The following is an 18271-nucleotide window of genomic DNA, read 5'->3' as shown; positions in this document are numbered from 1 at the left end:
GATTCCTTTTGACAGAACTGCATTCCCAGAGTCAAATGCACGGCCCATACATGTTTTTTTTTGCGATTAAGTTTCAACATGACCTTACAGATCAAATGTAACAAGAGGATTGTTTTGAGTTACTGCATCTCACTGAGGTCATAGTCATACCGGAACAACTGTCTTCGGTGAATGTCAGAGGAAATAGAGGGTGGGAATTTTCAGCCACGCTCGCCCCAAGACCGGAAAATCAGTGGTAACTCTCATACAGTTTCTGATACCTGCGTACAATTTATTTTGTTTTGTAAGAGCATTGGGTGGAAGAGACACTTTTCTTTTTCCTAATTTTCATGGATAAACGCATCAAAGCTACAGAGCGAGACTTCTGTTTGGCTATCTCCAGGGGAGGTGGGGGGAGCGATTTCTCTCCATGTTCCGGTTGAATTGTAGAATTCTGAGATCCGGGATGCAATGGAAGCCCCTATCAGGCTGCCTCCAGCTTTACGGAGGTGACAGACATGTCAAGCTCAGGGCCTGAGTGACACCAGTTTGAGCTTTGATCAGATTAGGAAGAGATACTATCACGCAGCCTGACTTCAGCATCCATTGAGGCGACTACACACACACCATGGGAAGCTTCAGAGTGCTGATGCCATGCACATTATGGATTCCTCCATACTCCCAGGCATGGTGCAACAACGAGGCAGGCTGTCTGGTAGCCGCGAACATCTGTTGGTGCGTAGCATGTAGTCAAGGAACCTAATGTGGGTTTACGCCAGCTAATTACAAAATCTGTAAATGTAAGCATATAATTGGTAAGAAATAATTACTGTGTTTATTATGAAACAGGAGTATTTTTATAGTAAAATAATTGGGTGGTGTTGATGGAAGAACATTAAGTGCAATATTTTTCTTTACTCGTGAACAATCTGTTGTACCACATGCAAGCTTGAATGGTATATTGTTACAAGCTTGATTCGAGGAATCTAGCAAGAAATCTAGTACCGTCCGCGAACATTTGTGCATTGGTTGAAATTGGAACGTGCGCTGACTATGCTGGGTCTGTTTCTCTCCCGCAGAAATTTGTGCCGTGGAGTGCGGAACGCACGGCGTTTGCCTGGCGGGTGCCTGCCGCTGTGAGGAAGGCTGGACGGGTGCAGCCTGTGACCAGAGAGCATGCCACCCCCGCTGCTTGGAACATGGAACCTGCAAAGATGGCAAATGTGAATGCAACCAGGGCTGGAACGGTGAACACTGCACCATAGGTAGGCCCTTAGTTGAGAGTATTGGGGATTATGCCATCTTGTACTATAGAAACGCCTGCGGTGCAGTAATGAGAATGTTCGGTGGTAACTCTCATACTGTTTCTGACACCTGTATACAATATATTTTGTTTTATAAGAGCATTGGGTTGAATTGACATTTTTCTTTTTCCTAATTTTCATGGAAAATCTCATCAAAGCTACACAGTGAAACTTCTGTATGGCTATCACTGGGGGAGGTGGGGGAAGCGGTTTCTCCCTGAAGCATTGGATGTCCATACTACGTATAGTATTCAACACAACAGACTGACAGTAATTTTTCCTTTGCAAATAATGGTTGTGAAAATAACCTTTATCCTCAGAAAGCATATCCATATATAAGTATGTGCATAGAAAATAAAAAAAGTTGCCTCTCACTTCCCCTTTGAACTTCCCCCTTTTATCTTAAATCTTTGTCCCCTAAGTAATTGACATTTCTACCCTGGGAAAAAGACTCCTGACTATCCATTCTATCCATGCCTCTCATAATATTGTAAACTTCTATCAGGTTGCCCCCCCGCCCAGGCTCCAACACTCAAGTGAAAACAAACCAGGTTTGTCCAATCTCTTCATAGCTAATACCCTCCAAACCAGGCAACATCCTGGTAAACCTTTTCCGCATCCTCTGCAAAGCCTCCACATTAATGCAGAGGCAGACGGGGAGCTCACCATGTGAGAAATATGGCGAGCAAATCTGTGCGGACTTGCTTGCTTGCTGCCAGAGGGGTCCCTTGATCAAAGGCATTCAATGATTGATCGAGGGACCTGGCACTAGGTAGGAGGGTGCAGCTGAGAGACAACTCCCTGCCCTTGCTGCTGACCCTAACCTTACCCTTCCCCAGTGACTCACATCCTGTGCATGCCCACCCGCCATCATTCATCTGTGACTTGGGTCCATCCACAAACCTGGGCCTCGGATGAGTGGGTACCTGCAGTAGCCACCTGGGTGGCATTGGTGTCCTTGGCAGGCAGGACTTCCATTGCTGGGGTACCTGAGGTGGAGGCTCACCCCCAGCCTGTCAAGTGCCTGAGTGGTACTTAATTTGATGAACCTTCACAGAAGGAGGCGACATGTGGCTCTCGCCAGTGGGCGAGATCCCTGCAACCTCCATTAAATATCACCCATTATGTCAGAGGGAATTCAGAATGACAGTTTTAGCAATTTTGTAGAAATGCGTTGAATCATATCTGGCTATCACCGTGACCTTTTGAGAAGTTTGGTCCTGGAAAGCTATACTGCAATTTTTTTTCCTTCCAATGTCTCTCAAAACGGAGTCATTTTTGAGTCTGTGAATAAACTGAAAGATCCCTCGCAAAGAGTGGTCAAAAATTGTTATTGGAGACTTCAATCAAGTTGGTTCAATCTTCTCTTTTATCTCTCGCTAAAGCTCAGAAAATTTGATGGTTGAGTGGCTAAAGCAAGTTGCATTCAACATCCAAATTTTACATTGCCTGTTTTGAGCCAATCATCATAGGCTTCTGAAGTCTCTAAATTAATTTTCCCTGTGCCATTTTCCCCTACCTGAGCGATTGCTGCTCCAACCATCTGCCTCCTTCCCACTCCATGACGCCAGCGATCTGTATCCCTAACGGAACATGTTGGAAGTTCAGTAAACCACACTGCCTTCCTACCCACTGCCTATATCATCACATTCCAATCTGACATCTTCTCCTCGTCACTCCCCATCTGCAAAGGACGTTCAGTCGATGTTTGGATGGCCTCCCTGCGTAAACATAAGGCTAGCCCAAAGCTCTGCTGCTCACGCCCAAACTCTCAACAAGTCCAATTCACCCACCCATCAGTCTTGTGGTCGTTGACCTGCATTGTCTCACAGTTAAGCAATGGCTCAATTATAAAATTCTCATCCTTGTTTTCAAATCCCTTCATGGCCACCCCCTCTCCCCCCACCCCACTGACTGAAAGTACCACCAGTTTCCGATCAATGTAATCTAAATCATATTTGAATGATTTGATTTATTGTCACATATATTAGTATACAGTGAAAAGTATTGTTTCTTGCATGCTAGAGAAGGAAAGTAGAGAGTGCTGAATGTAGTGTTACAGTCATAGCTGGGTGGGGAGAAAGATCAGCTTAATATAAGGCAGGTCCATTCAAAAGTCTGATGGCGGCAGAGAAGAAGCTGTTCTTGAGTCGGTTGGTACGTAGCCTCAGACTTTTGTTTCTTCTTCCCGATGGAAGAAGGTGGAAGAGAGTATATTCAGGGCACGTGAGGTCCTTAATTATACTGGCTGCTTTTCCGAGGCAGCAGGAGGTGTAGACAGAGTCAATGGATGGGAGACTGGTTTGTGTGATGGATTTGGCTACATTCACGATCTTTTGTAGCTTCTTGCGGACTTGGGCAGAGCAGAAGCCATACCAAGCTGTGGTACAACCAGAAGGAATGCTTTCTATGGTGCATCTGTAAAAGAGTCGTAGCTGACATGCCAAATTTCCTTAGTCTTCTGAGAAAGTAGAGGCGTTGGTGGGCTTTCTTAAACCTCGTGTTGGCATGGGGGGACCAGGACAGGTTGTTGGTGATCTGGACACCTAAAAACGTGAAGCTCTCGACCATTTCTACTTCGTTCCCATTGATGTAGAGAATCATATTGTCTACGTCATATTGTCTACATCATAAATCATACTGTACAGTCGCAGGAAATGGGCAAGTTTACGTGAGTGAGCTCGGAATGTGCTATTCCATTACTTGTCAACTCCTCCACTCCACAGCATGTTCTTGCACCAGCTGCAATCTGGGAAGGCCAACAAACGTTCCCTTATTTACAAAAAAAAAATGTTTTGATTCAGTGAGAATCCTGTTCTGGCACTCACTTCCCCTAAGTGCCTTCACCACTTTCATGTTTATCGACTGACATTGATTTCCATGTTCGTCAGTTTGGCATTGAAACAGGCCCTGGCCTCGGGGAGATCCTAATTCCTTTAAGCTGTGCACAAAGGTGATGCCGGGGAGGGGGGAGGTGGGGAATACAGTCAGCAATCTTGCTTTCATTCTAACGCTTCGATGCAGCGGGGAACCGGATCGTTAACAAAGGCAAGGAGCTGATCTGTTTTCTTTGACAAAGTTACAGCCAGCGGTGCTGAATGATCCATCAGTAACACATTAGCACGCATGGTGTTCAGGGAGACATTAGTACCTTCCGTGTTTGGAAGTTATTATGGGCCAGAGGTGTGTTTTTTAATAATTATTACAGTATGCCCTTCCTTGCGACCGCTCTTTGGTTACATTTTTCATTGAGGAGGAGAGGAGAACTCTGGAGGGTGCAGTCAACAGTCATTAATTGGGATTTCCTGGTTAGGATGAATTTCCTCATTTAACAGATCATTTCATGAAGCAGATCCCTTCCACTTTAAGTGAGGTTGAGTCAGTCGGTCGATCAAAAAATGTCCCCTGTGAAGCAGTTGTCATTACTCCCCCTCTCCCAATTAGTACTCAGTTTGTGACATTAATGTGGTGGCCAGTTCGTTGAGTGGAAGTTATGGCTTTGGGTTCCTTGTTTTTATTGAGCTGAGAACGATTGCTTATCTACTCAGTAATTTGACACAGTAAGAAGTCTCACAACATCAGGTTAAAGTCCAACAGGTTTATTTGGAATCACGAGCTTTTGGAGCACTGCCCCTTCCTCAGGTGAGTCACCCGAGGAAGGTACAGCACTCTGAAAGCTCGTGATTCCAAATAAACCTGTTGGACTTTAACCTGGTGCTGTGAGACTTCTTACTGTGCCCACCCCAGTCCAACGCCGGCATCTCCACACCACAGTAAACTGACATACGGGGACACAACTCACAATGGTATAGAATGAATGTTAATGGAGCTCTCAGTACCTGTTAGTTGGTTTTGCACTTGACACTTGTTGAGTTCCTATGGGCTATCTGCTGCACATATTGCGGAGTGATGATAAAATGGGCAATTGTTCTTGGAATTTTCTCCCTTGCCCTGTCCTCTTCGCCGTGAGGCATTGACTACTTTCTGCATAGTTCCCCATTCACTGGTTGACAATCGATAGTGCGATAAAGAGTATTTGTTTGTTCATAAAATCTTCACCGAATAGGACACGGTTCTCGCTCAAACCCATCCATGTAATTTTCCCAGCTGGAGCTCTTCCACAATGATCACGACAAGAAAATCCAAGCCAATTTTCATCTCATTAACTCAGGGAGGCTGAGGGCAATTGTAACACCCCCATTGCTGATCAACTGAGACCACCCAACTCAACACAGAGAGTGAAATCTGAAAGGCTGATCCAATTCACCGGATAGAAGCACTGTGCCATTGGAGATAGGACTACTTTTTATCAAACTAACATAAATTATATTGGAACAATGATTAATAAATCCTTTCACGCCCACTGCCCTCAGTGTACCCGAACAGGTGCCAGAGTGTGGCGACTAGGGGATTTTCACAGTAACTTCATTGCCATGTTAATGTAAGCTAATTGTGGCACTAATAAATAAACTTAAAATTTAAACTTAAAACTTAAACCTAATTAGTTGCACTAAAACTGATCCATTCTCCAGTGTGCTGTAACTTTCCTTGCCTGAGTGCTGACTAAAACTTGGACTAATTTTACATGCAAATGGGTCCATTTACAGTCCTTTGCTTCATTGTTGTGGCCTGTCAATCTTGCTTTAAAATAAAGGTTTTTAACATCAAACAAGGGAGGTTGATACCATCTGTTTGTATAATCAGCCTGAAGCTTTTTACTCACATTGTGAGGTACTAACTGCGAACTCTTTCATTGTTCGTCTTTGGAAGAGTGCGGCCATGACTAGAATTAATATTTTGACCCATATATGTACGTGTACTTGGAAACAGGGTGGTTAAATACCAATCTCGCAACTGTCGCGAAATGTCAGCCTTGTAGTTTTTATTATTTATTCCCCCCTGTGGTTATTGGAAGCAATAGTTCAGTGGTGTTTAAACTTCACATTTTCCTCTTTATTCTGAGCAGAATGAAAGGTAGCGGCATTTGCTGTAGTTTACATCTTGTCCTGTACCCTGAAGGTGGTTCCTGATTTGGGCCTATGTGGAATGCTGTTTTGGAGAGCCGGTGTAGACTTGATGGGCCGATTGGCCTCCTTCTGCACTGTAGGGATTATATGACATGTTAGGTCACGTTGAGAGTACTGAATGGACTCTCTTAAAATTGTCCCTCCCAATCTTTTGACAACAATTTGAATTTATTTAACAGCTCAGCACGGTGGCACAGTGGTTGCCTCACAGCACCTGGGACCCAGGTTCAATTCCCGGGTCACTGTCTGTGCGGAGTCTGCACGTTCTCCCCATGTCTGTGTGGGTTTCCTCCGGATGCTTTGGTTTCCCACCACATGCTGGTTAGGTGCATTGGCCATGCAAAATTCTCCCTCAGTGTATCTGAGCAGTGCCAGAGTGTGGCGACTGGGGGATTTTCACAGTAACTTCATTGAAGTGTTAATGTAAGCCTACTTATGACTAATAATTTTTTTTCATGCGCTAGATAACCGTGCAGAGTGCTTCACCAGAAGCCTGATCAAAAATATGGAGGTAATGGTAGGATTGATTGAATGTTTAGTCAAAGAGATAGGAAGGTTTCAAAGCAGGGGAGGGATGTGGAGCGACAGAGGGATTTACAGAAGGAGTTCCAGAACACCGGTCTAGGTGGCTGACGGCACAGCTTCCAATGGTGGGATAAAGGGAGAGGACGTGCACAAAAACACGAGGATGCGGATTTTAAATTTAAGCAGCACATAAGGGCGAGATTTTCCGGCCTCCCAGCCGTGTGTTTCCCAGTGATGGAAGGCGGCGTGCTGTTTGCTGGCCATGGGATTCTCTGGTCCCATGGCTGTCAATGGGAATTCCCACTGATGTCACCCCACGCTGTCGAGAAACCCGCGGGAGGGGGTGCGTTGCTGGGGGGAACGGAGAATCTCGCTGGCGTGAACGGCCGGAGAATTCCGGCATTGTGCATGATCTTCCGATGCCTGTTGTATTACAGTTTCTGTTACATATTGGACCACTTATAGTACAAACTTATTCCATGTTAGCCTGTTTTTCATTTTACCAAAATCTATTACATCTTACAACATTACAACAGTTGTCACACTGCAGCATCAATTCCGCATTTAATTACTAGTGTCATTGTTAAATGAAGGAAAAACAACCTTTTGAGATTCAAGCAGCAAGCTAAATCGGGCGCTGGGACAGTGATAAAAGGATTCAGATGAGATGACTGTCATAAATGAATCTGGGCTGATGTTGATCATAATGCAGAATACAACCATGTATGGAAAGAGATGAACTTGAAAAGGAGCCTAATAAGATTGGCTGATAATTTTCAGAGAACAAAATTGCTCAATATGTGCAAAATAAAAAATAATTTATTATAAATGTGTCTGTGTTTGCGAAGTGGCAGAATTGTGTGATGAATAATAATTAAGTGACGAAGAAGCAGCACTTGAGCAACTTAATCAGATTCAGGGCTCAATGATTGAACTGAACACAGTTAATGCATACCCACTTGTACATTATTACCATTTCATCATACCTATTAATATCTGACAGTGAATAATCTGGGTCTGGTGATGAGTTCCGTCTATTTATTTCCTTAATGGAGCATTAATGACAGTCGTTACTATTCATTGCAAAGATTGCTGTAAGAGTGAGGTTAATTGTTAATGAAGAGTCTTTACTGGCCATTCAGGAAGATAATTAACTCGAGGATGGCCTTCAGATCCTGCGCATATTTGAAGGGAAAATAATCTTTGATGAATCAGGAGGGTAAAAATCCAAAATGGAAAGTCATCTATATTTTATTCCCTCAAAATCCTACATCACAAAATTGATAGACATACATCTGAAAGAGTCCAGCAAAAAAAAAACCCACAAGGCTGTTCCCAATTGGAAATTAATGAAAACTGTGGGAAGGTTAACGAACGCAAATTCCCCAGCCCAGAAAAATGCCAGTGTCAAGGTGGGATGACCTCAGTGAAGTACATCTAATATTATTAATAAATGGTACAGATGAGGTACCCTCATTATTACTTCAACATCAGAAATGTAGGACAGAGATCAGAATTAGAAATTGGTGAAAATAAATTTCATATAAATATATCAGGAGAAAGTATTTTTTACCAAGAAGATTAAAAATGTCAAGAATAGGCCAATTCACCCTTTGAAATGAATCCCTCTAATACCCTCGGTATCCCTCTATAGCACCACCTGCACTTTGAGCATTGCAATAGTCACTATTCTGCCTGGTAATTCCATTCAAATCAATATAGAGAAGACCAAATGGATCAGCCACACCTTAATTGTTTTCCGCATGAGTAGTGAATGTAACTGTAGTATTTGGAAGGATTGGCAACCACCAGTTAGTGCATAACAAACTATAATGGTATGTTTATAAGCAGATAAATATACAGAGTACTTTCATGATGTTCTCACTTCCAGCTCTGGGATCGCGCTCTGCACCAAGATCCCCGCACTTGTTCCCCATTGGGAGACCGGGTCACATGGCCCAATATCATACATTTAATCTTTGACAACAAAGTGTCCCTGTTAGTCCAGTACTTGACTTGCTGTACTGTGACAGGCAAAGAGTCCAGAAAGCTTCAGGCCATTACAATCTCTTGCGGTGCTAAAGGGGGTGGCGTGTTTTCTGGTAACAAAGACTTAAAGCATTGGCTATGTGAGCTCCTGGCCAATATTTGAAGGTATAGTTTTACGCCAACAAGAACATTGCCCATCGTCGTACTCGAGCAGAGGCAATTAGTGGAATCGCTTTGTCTTCCCTGAAAAGCCCTAAAAGTGGCTTGTGGTCTGTGATGATAGTAAAGTGTCTCCCGTATATGTATGAAGCTTCTTGATGCTGAAGATAACAGTGAGGCCTTCTTTTCTATCTGGGAATATCCTCTTTCCGCATCTGATAAGATTCTTCCAATGGGTCTCTCAGACTCATCATCCATTGTATGGGATAACACAGCCCCAACCCCATACGGTGATGCATCACATGTAAGTCCTATCTTCCTAGAGGGCTCAAAATGCACTGATAAACTTGGAGATTGAAGTGTCTGCTTAACTTGATTAAAAGCCTCTTTTTTGTGTGTTTTCCAACACCATCTCTGGCGCTTCTTTAACAGCATGTGCAACAGTGCTAGTAATGTTGATAGATCTGGGAGGAACCGCCTGCAACAGTTGACCATCCCAAGGAAGGATCTGAGTTCTGTGGTGTTTCTAAGGAACAGTGCCTCCTTGATCGCCCTGACTTTGTCCTCCATTGGGTGTAACTCTTGAGCATCGACCCAATAACCAAGATAAGCCACCTTATCTAATTGGAAGGTGCAATTTTTCCTCTTTTTAGATTCCTTCTGGAATCTCCTCAAAACCTGATCCAAATTTGTCCAATGTTTTTCCTCAGTGGACCCTGTTATGAGGATGTAATCCGAATAAAAAACAGCTCTGGGTAAACCCTGCAACATATTCTCCATCCTTCACTGGAAGATGGCGCAAATTGACTTTCTTCTGACTTTCCCTTTCTTTTTTCTTTGTTCTTTGAATAAGGGCAGAAGGCTTTTGTTAGTTAGGGCATCATGATCAGCACAGACTTGGAGGGCTGAAGGGCCTGTTCCTGTGCTGTACTTTTCTTCTTTGTACTTACTTCATTAGCTCTGAAAAAAAACTCCAACCGTTCCAATTGCCAGTGGTCACAACTAAGGCATCTTGCATCCCAAAGAGAGCATGCCTGCTCCCTCCCTTACAGGCTGGGATCGATTTGATTCACTCTGCAGTGTTGCAACAACTTTCTCTTGGCTCTGATTTGATTTGATTTTGATTTGATTTATTATTGTCACATGTATTAACATGCAGTGAAAAGTATTGTTTCTTGCGCACTATACAGACAAAGCATACCATTCATAGAGAAGGAAACGCGAGAGTGAAGAATGTAGTGTTACAGTCATAGCTAGGGTGTAGAGAAAGATCAACTTAATGCAAGGTAAATCCATTCAAAAGTCCGACAGCAGCAGGGAAGAAGCTGTCCTTGAGTCAGTTGGTACATGACCTCAGACTTTTGTATCTTTTTCCCGACGGAAGAAGGTGGAAGAGAGAATGCGTGGGGTCCTTAATTATGCTGGCTGCTTTGCCGAGGCAGCAGGAAGTGTAGACAGAGTCAATGGTTGGGAGGCTAGTTTGCATGATGGATTGGGCTACATTCATGACCTTTGGTAGTTCCTTGCGGTCTTGGGCAGAGCAGGAGCCATACCAAGCTGTGATACAACCAGAAAGAATGCTTTCTATGGTGCATTACCTCTTCGCCAGTGTAATAAGTGGAAGGATTGGCAACCACCAGTTAGTTTAACGAACTATAATGGTTTATGTACAAGCAGATAAATATATAGAGTGCTTTCACGATGTTATCACTTCTAACTCCAGGATCTACTTTGGTTGCAAAAGCCCGCGCTCTGCACCAAGACCCCCGCACTTGTTCCCTATTGGGTAACCAGGTTACATGACTCACCCAGTGGGCGTCCCTTAATGGGGCCAGTTACTACAGTAATGAGCCCTATATTTCAGGGCTGTGTTGGATATGTGCCCAAAGAACTCGAAAGTAGCCAATGAAAAATCATTCTCTAAAAAAGGAAGCTGATCGAACCCTGGAATTCTAGGGCAGTTACTATGACACCCATGGTCAGAGAATTAAAAAGTGAAAATTATTAGATGAAGAGGTGATAATTAGAAGCAGTCATCAGTGATTTCAACAAGGAAGCTCATGCATGACAAACCTGATAGAGCTTTTGAAGGAGGTGACAGAGCTAATCTGTCCAAGACCGCAGGGAACTATAAAGGGTTGTGAACAAAGCCCAGTCCATCACGCAAACCAGCTTCTCATTCATTGACACTGTCTACACTTCCCACTTACTCGGAAAAGCAGCCAGCATAATCAAGGACCCCACACACGCTGACATACTCTCTTCCATTTCCTTCCGTTGGGAAAAAGATACAAAAATCTGAGGTCACGTACCAACCAACTCAAGAATGCTGCCATCAGACTTTTGAATGGACCTACCTTGCGTTAAGTTGATCTTTCTCGACATGCGAGCTATGACTGTAACACTACATTCTTCACTCTCTCCTTTCCTTCTCTATGTTTTGTCTGCAGAAGAAACAATACTTTTCACTCTATACTAAAACATGTGACAATAATAAATCAAACCAAATCAAATGATGGATGGGTATGTGTCATGGACATGTTGCATTTGAACTTTCAAAGACCTGTTGGCAAACTGCAAACAGGATTCTATTATGGAGTGTGGTGTTAGGTGTAGAGTAGGAAATTGGATTTCAGAAGAAAGGGAAGAGTAAGGGTTAAATTTAGTTTCTCAGAGTGGCGAGAAGTGGTGCAAGGCTTTGTCCTGAGACTGCTTCTGTTCACTGTGTACAAGAATGATTTGAATTGAGTGTGGGAGGGATTGGCACCCATATTTGGAGGCAATTCTAAAAATAGGGAACATAGCCAATAATTCTGAGGGCTGACAGAAACAACAAGGGGATAACAAGGTGGGAGAATGACCGAAGAAGTGGCCAGTGAAGCTCAATGTCAGTATAGAATCATAGAATCTGACAGTGCAGAAGGAGGCCATTTCACCCATCAAGTCTTCATTGACCACAATCCCACCAGGCCCTATCTCCATAACCCCATGCATTTATCCTGGCTAATCCCCCTGACACTAAGGGGCAATTTAGCATGGCCAATCCACCTAACCCGCACACCTTTAGACTGTGGGAGGAAACCTGAGCACCCGGAGGAAGCCCACACTGACACGGTGCAGACTCAACACAGACAGTGACCCAAGCCTGGAATCGAATCCGGATCTCTGGTGCTGTGAGACGGCAGTGCTAACCACTGTGCCACCGTGCCGCCCCAGTAAATGTTATGTGGTGCATTTTGATTAAGATGAATTAAAATTGGAAGCGCAAGGGATTTGAGTGTGCAGGTTAGACCTCAAACGGATGAGGTTGTAACAAGCCACTGAAATACAAATATGTGGCTGGAAGAATAGAATGCCAAAGTTGAGATACCGTGGGGAATCTGTATTGCTTCATATGCTGGTTACCTGGTCTAACTCAGCTTCATCATTGGCCTGACTCAGGGAGTTACTTCAAACTGGGTTATTAAGGCTATATATAAAACAGGTTAGAGAGTAGGTCTGAATAAAACAGGTTGCAGAGTACAGAGGCCGAAACCTTACGACCGTTCATGCCGGTCGGATTTTCCCATCCCGCTGCAGTGAATGGAGATTTGTATGGATGCCACATTCTCTGACCTCGCTACAGTGGTTGCGTGGCGTGAACGGCCAGTAAGATCGTGCTCATGTGTTCCATCCTCTCTCCCGCATGTTTAGCACATGACTGCTGAAGTCAGTTACACCATGATCTGTAGCACTCATTGCCATCAATCCATTGCACTATATAACCTTCGCAAAACATCCATCGAAGTATCATGCCCAGCTTGTAACTTATGGACAAATATCATCGAATATCATACAATCCTACAGTGAAGAAGGAAGCCATTCGGCCCATTGAGTCTGCACCGACCACAATCCCACCCGGGCCCTATCCCCATAACCCCATACATTTACCCTAGCTAATCCCCCTGACACTCAGGGGCAATTTAGCATGGCCAATCAACCTAACCTGCACATCTTTGGACTGTGGGAGGAAACCAGAGCACCCGGAGGAAACCCACGCAGACACAGGGAGAACGTGCAAACTCCGCACGGACAGTGACCTAAGCCGGGAATCGAACCCAGATCCCTGGCGCTGTGGGGCAACAGTGCTAACCGCTGTGCCACCATGCCGCGCAAATGTTGCGTCAATGGAAGAGACAGAGTACAGATTCACTCAAATGCTTTCTGTATTGAGATAAAACCAAGAAAGACTTTAAAAATTGAGGGCAGTTTGTGTTTAAATCTCAGATTACAGGATGATTTTGTAGAAGTGATTAAAATTCTGAATGGATGGAACACTGTAGAGAGACTGTAAGATTGTCCTCTGGAACAGGAGCACAAACGTTGATATGAGAATAAATATAAAATAAATATTTGAATCAGAAGGCAGGAGATGAGGCTGTATGATGCACAATGAGAGTTACTGATAGAAGTCAAGTCAAAGTGATAGCAAGGGCTATGTCCTTAGCCAAGCTGTTCCAACAAAGGTGCAACACTGGCATCCACCTGAGAAGATTGCCCAGGTATGTCCTGTCCTCAGAAAGCAGGCCAAATCAATTCTGGCCTTGGGTGACTCTCTGTGGGGAGTTTGCATGTTCTCCCCATATCCACATGAGTTTCCTCTGGGTGCTCCAGTTTCCTCCCACACTCCAAAGATGTGCAGGTTCGGTGGATTGGCCATGCTAAATTGAACCTTAGTGTTCCTAGATATGTAGGTTCGATGGATTGGCCATGGTGAATGTGTCGGGTTACGGGGATAGGGCGGAGGAGAGGGCCTGGGTAAGAGACTCTTGTCAGAGAGTCGGTGCAGACTCGATGAGCTGAATGGCCTCCTTCTGCACTGTTGGGATTCTATGATTCTATAGTTTGCTCATGTCCATTCGGGAAAGAAATCTGCTGTCCTTACCTGGTCTGGCCTACAGGTGACTCCAGACACACAGCAATGTGGTTGACTCTTAAATGGACTAGCAAGCCACTCAGTTCAAGCCAATTAGGAATGGGCAATAAATGCTGGCCCAGCCAGTAACACCCACATCCCGTGAATGAATAAATAAAAAAGAAATTCACAGCCCCTCAGTAATTGAAGCGTACCATGTCCATATGCAGCAAGTTCTGGACAACATTTGGGCTTGGGTTGTTAAGTGTCAAGTAACATTTGCACCACATAAGTCAGGCAATAACCATTACCAACAAGAGTGAACCTAACTATCTTCATGAGGTTGAATTGCCTGCTGTCAATATCCTGGGGTTACCATGGGCCAGAAACTGAACCGGACCAGCCGTATAAATACTGTAGCTACAAGAACAGTTGAGAGGCTGGCGATTCTGCAGTGAGCAACTCATCTCCTGACTCCCCAAAGCCTTTCCACCATCTGCAAGGTACATGTCACTCTCCACTTGCCTGGAAGAGTACAAATCCAACAATACTTAAGCTCAACACCATCCAAGACTTGATCGGCACTCCATCCACCAGCCTAACATAGAAACTAGAAGCAGCAGTAGGCCATTCGGCTCTTCAAGCCTGCTCCGCCATTCAATTTGATCATGGCTGATCATCAAATTCAATACCCTGATCCCCCTCCTTCCTCCCATATCCCTTGATCCCTATAGCCCCAAGAGCTATATCTAATTTCTTCTTGAAATCAGACAACGTTTTGGCCTCAACTACGTTCTGTGGTAATGAATTCCACACATTCACCATCCTCTGGGTGAAGAAATTTCTCCTCACCTCAGTTCTAAAAGTTTTACCTCTTATCCTCAAACTATGACCCCTAAGTTCTGGAGTCCCCCACCATCGGGAACATTCTTTCTGAATCTACCCTTAGCTCCATGAGCTACATCTATTTTCTGCTTGAAATCAGACACTTTGGCGTTAACTACATTCTGTGATAGTGAATTCCACACATTCACCACCTTCTGGGTGAAGAAATTTCTCCTCACCTCAGTTCTAAAAGGTTTACCCCTCATCCTCAAACTATGACCCCTAGTTCTGGACTCCCCCACCATTGGGAACATTCTTTCTGAATCTACCCTGTCTAACCCCGTTAGAATTTTATAAATTGCTATAAGATCCCCTCTCACTCTTCTGAACTCCAGTGAATATAATCCTAACCGACTTAGTCTCTCTTCATATGACAGACCTGCCATCCCAGGAATCAGCCTGGTAAACATTCATGCCCTCCACCACCGGCGCACCGTAGTAGCAGTCTGTAAGATGCACTGTGGCAATCTGCCGAGGTTCCTTCAACAGCACTGGTTGGACCATATGGTGTTCCCTGTTGTAATTCACAGTGGGTACCTGCTAAGAACAACATGCTGATAAATTTTAAATTTAGATCTGCTGCACCTTGATTTGTATGGATGTACAAAACTGAAGTGCTGCGAAAATGCCTTGAAATGATAATGGAATACTCGAGGGTAGGCACTCAAAATATGTAATTCAGTCCAGTGAGTTATTTGATGCATTAGTCGGACTAACTCGAGAGTCCAAACTGCACAAGCAACCAAATAAAATCAGTTGAATAATAATATAATTAAGAATCTGTTCATGAGGTTGAAATTAGAAACCTGTTTGGCAGTAAATCTCCAATTCCTTAAGAACTGAATTCAAGACATATCAGTGTTTTATTTTTTATTCTTACAGCAGTAGTTACAGTGCTAGAAGATTAACAAGGGAGTGATGGATGCTGTGTTCCCTCAACTTCGGAGCTGAACTAAATCAAATGTTATTATAATGATATACTACCCTGTGAAGGAAGTCATCCACAGAAGGGAAAAATATTCTTAACACTTTGTTTTACCTCAGTGTTGGACTTGGTACATAGAAAATAGAAGCAGGAGGAGGCCATTCGGCCCTCTGAGCCTGCTCCGCCATTCATTTTGATCGTGGCTGATCATCAAAATCAACATCCTGATCCCACCTTCCCCTCATATCCCGTGATCCCTTTAGCCTAAAGAGCTATATCTAATTTCTTCTTGAAATCAGACAACGAACCAAAGGCTCAGACTCAGTGTCCAGCACTGACATATCACTTGAATGTTATAATGTCTGATCATAAGCTTTCGGACTATAGTGGTAAAAGACAAATAGCAAAAAAGAAGATAACATTTGCATACAGAGGGATCTGGCGTGCAGGTCCACAGTTCCCTAAAAGTGGCAACAAAGCGGCCAAGGTGATTAAGAAGGCGTATGACGTGCTTGCCTTCATTAGCTGGGGTATTGAGTACAAGAGTTTGCAAATCATGTTGTAGCTATATAAAACCTTGGTGACGCGCGACATAACTCACGAGGCTAGAGGTACTTGGGGAAATAAAGGCTTTTATTGACTACAACAATAGAGCTACCATATATAATACACGATCCCAGACTAAAGGGTCCCAGACAGAGCAGTGACCTTTATACCTCTCCCAGGAGGTGGAGCCCGACTGGGATGTACCATAAGAACTATATTACAGGTAGAACAGCCCAACCCTAACCCCAACAGTAACATGTAGAACAGCCCAACCCTAACCCCAACAGTAACATATATACAGACTCATAGTACTGGCCAGGCCCTGGCTCAGCACTACCTGGTGGGAACCAACAATGGTTCACCACACTTGGTAAGGTGGCATTTGAAGTATTGGGTGCAGTTCTGGTCACTACACTACCAGAAGGGTGTGGAAGCTTTGGAGAGAGTGCAAAGAAGGTTCACCAGAATGTTGCCTGGTCTCGAGGGCATTGATTATGAGGAGAGGTTGAATAAACTAGGATTGTTTTCACTGGAAAGACAGAGGCTGAAGAAACCCACAGAGATACAGGGAGAATGTGCAAATTCCACACAGTTACCCAAGGCCAGAATCAAACCTGGGTACCTGACGCTGTGAGGCAGCAGTGCTAACCATTGTGGCACTGTGCCGCCCTTAATAGCATTGAGGACTGGTTAGCCTGAATCTGCTGGGCAGTGAACTGGCATTGGATCAAATACATTAGAGATGTTGCTTGGAGGAGGATTTCAGTGGATAATGGATTGAGTTAATGGTGGATGATGTTACAAGGGTAGGAATAGGCAATCTTTCTGATGGAGGGGATTTGAAGACAGAAGCTATGGCATTGAGTAGGAAACCAATTTGCCATACACTGAGGTAGTGGTCAATGAGGGGGATGGAGCCATTGGCAAAGGTATGGAAAGAGTTAAGAAGAGCCAGGAGGGGACATGAGAAGTCTTTGGCAGGTAGGATCAAGGAAAACCCTAAAGCTTTCTATAGGTATGTCAGGAGTAAAAGAATGACTAGGGTAAGATTAGGACCAGTCAAGGACAGTAGTGGGAAGTTGTGTGTGGAGTCTGAAGAGATAGGAGAGGCACTAAGTGAATATTTTTCGTCGGTATTCACACAGGAGAGGGACAGTGTTGTCGAGGGGAGTACTGAGATGCAGGCTGTTGGACTGGACGGGATTGAGGTTCATAAGGAGGAGGTGTTAGCAATTCTGGAAAGGGTAAAAATAGATAAGTTCCCTGGGCCGGATGGGATTTATCCTAGGATTCTCTGGGAGGCTAGAGAGGAGATTGCAGAGCCTTTGGCTTTGATCTTTGTGTTGTCATTGTCTACAGGAACAGTGCCAGAAGACTGGAGATTAGCAAATGTTGTCCCCTTGTTCAAGAAGGGGAGTAGGGACAACCCTGGTAATTATAGACCGGTGAGCCTTACTTCTGTTGTGGGCAAAGTTTTGGAAAGGATTATAAGAGATAGGATTTATAATCATCTCGAAAGGAATATTTGATTAGGGATAGTCAGCACGGTTTTGTGAAGGGTAGGTCGTGCCTCACAAACCTTATTGAGTTCTTTGAGAAGGTGACCAAAGAGGTGGATGAGGGTAAAGCGGTTGATGTAGTGTATATGGATTTCAGCAAAGCGTTTGATAAGGTTTCCCATGGTAAGCTAATGCAAAAAATACAGACATATGGGATTGAGGGTGATTTAGTGGTTTGGATCAGGAATTGGCTAGCTGTAAGAAGACAGAGAGTGGTTGTTGATGGGAAATATGCATCCTGGAGTTACTAGTGGTGTACCGCAAGGATCTGTTTTGGGGCCACTGCTGTTTGTCATTTTTATTAATGACCTGGATGAGGGCGTAGAAGGATGGATTAGTAAATTTGCGGATGACACTAAAGTCGGTGGAGTTGTAGACAGTGCGAGGGAAGTGGCAGGTTACAGAGGGACATAGATAAGCTGCAGAGCTGGGCTGAGAGGTGGCAAATGGAGTTTAATGCAGAAAAGTGTGAGGTGATT

General features: G+C 44.1%; 1 protein-coding gene across 2 annotated transcripts in view; it reads left to right on the top strand.

Annotated features, from left to right (window-relative positions):
• Positions 1 to 18271, top strand: part of tenm3 (teneurin transmembrane protein 3) — a 593227-nt gene that overhangs the window by 440013 nt on the left and 134943 nt on the right. For both annotated transcript variants that reach the window (XM_078215101.1, XM_078215099.1), the window contains one exon: positions 1059 to 1244. In XM_078215101.1, coding sequence (XP_078071227.1) covers positions 1059 to 1244 — 186 coding nt within the window. The remainder of the gene's footprint in view (positions 1 to 1058; positions 1245 to 18271) is intronic.

The sequence above is a fragment of the Mustelus asterias genome, chromosome 6, assembly GCF_964213995.1.
Source record: "Mustelus asterias chromosome 6, sMusAst1.hap1.1, whole genome shotgun sequence".
Taxonomy (NCBI): Eukaryota; Metazoa; Chordata; class Chondrichthyes; order Carcharhiniformes; family Triakidae; genus Mustelus; species Mustelus asterias.
This window is presented reverse-complemented; position numbering and strand designations above follow the sequence as displayed.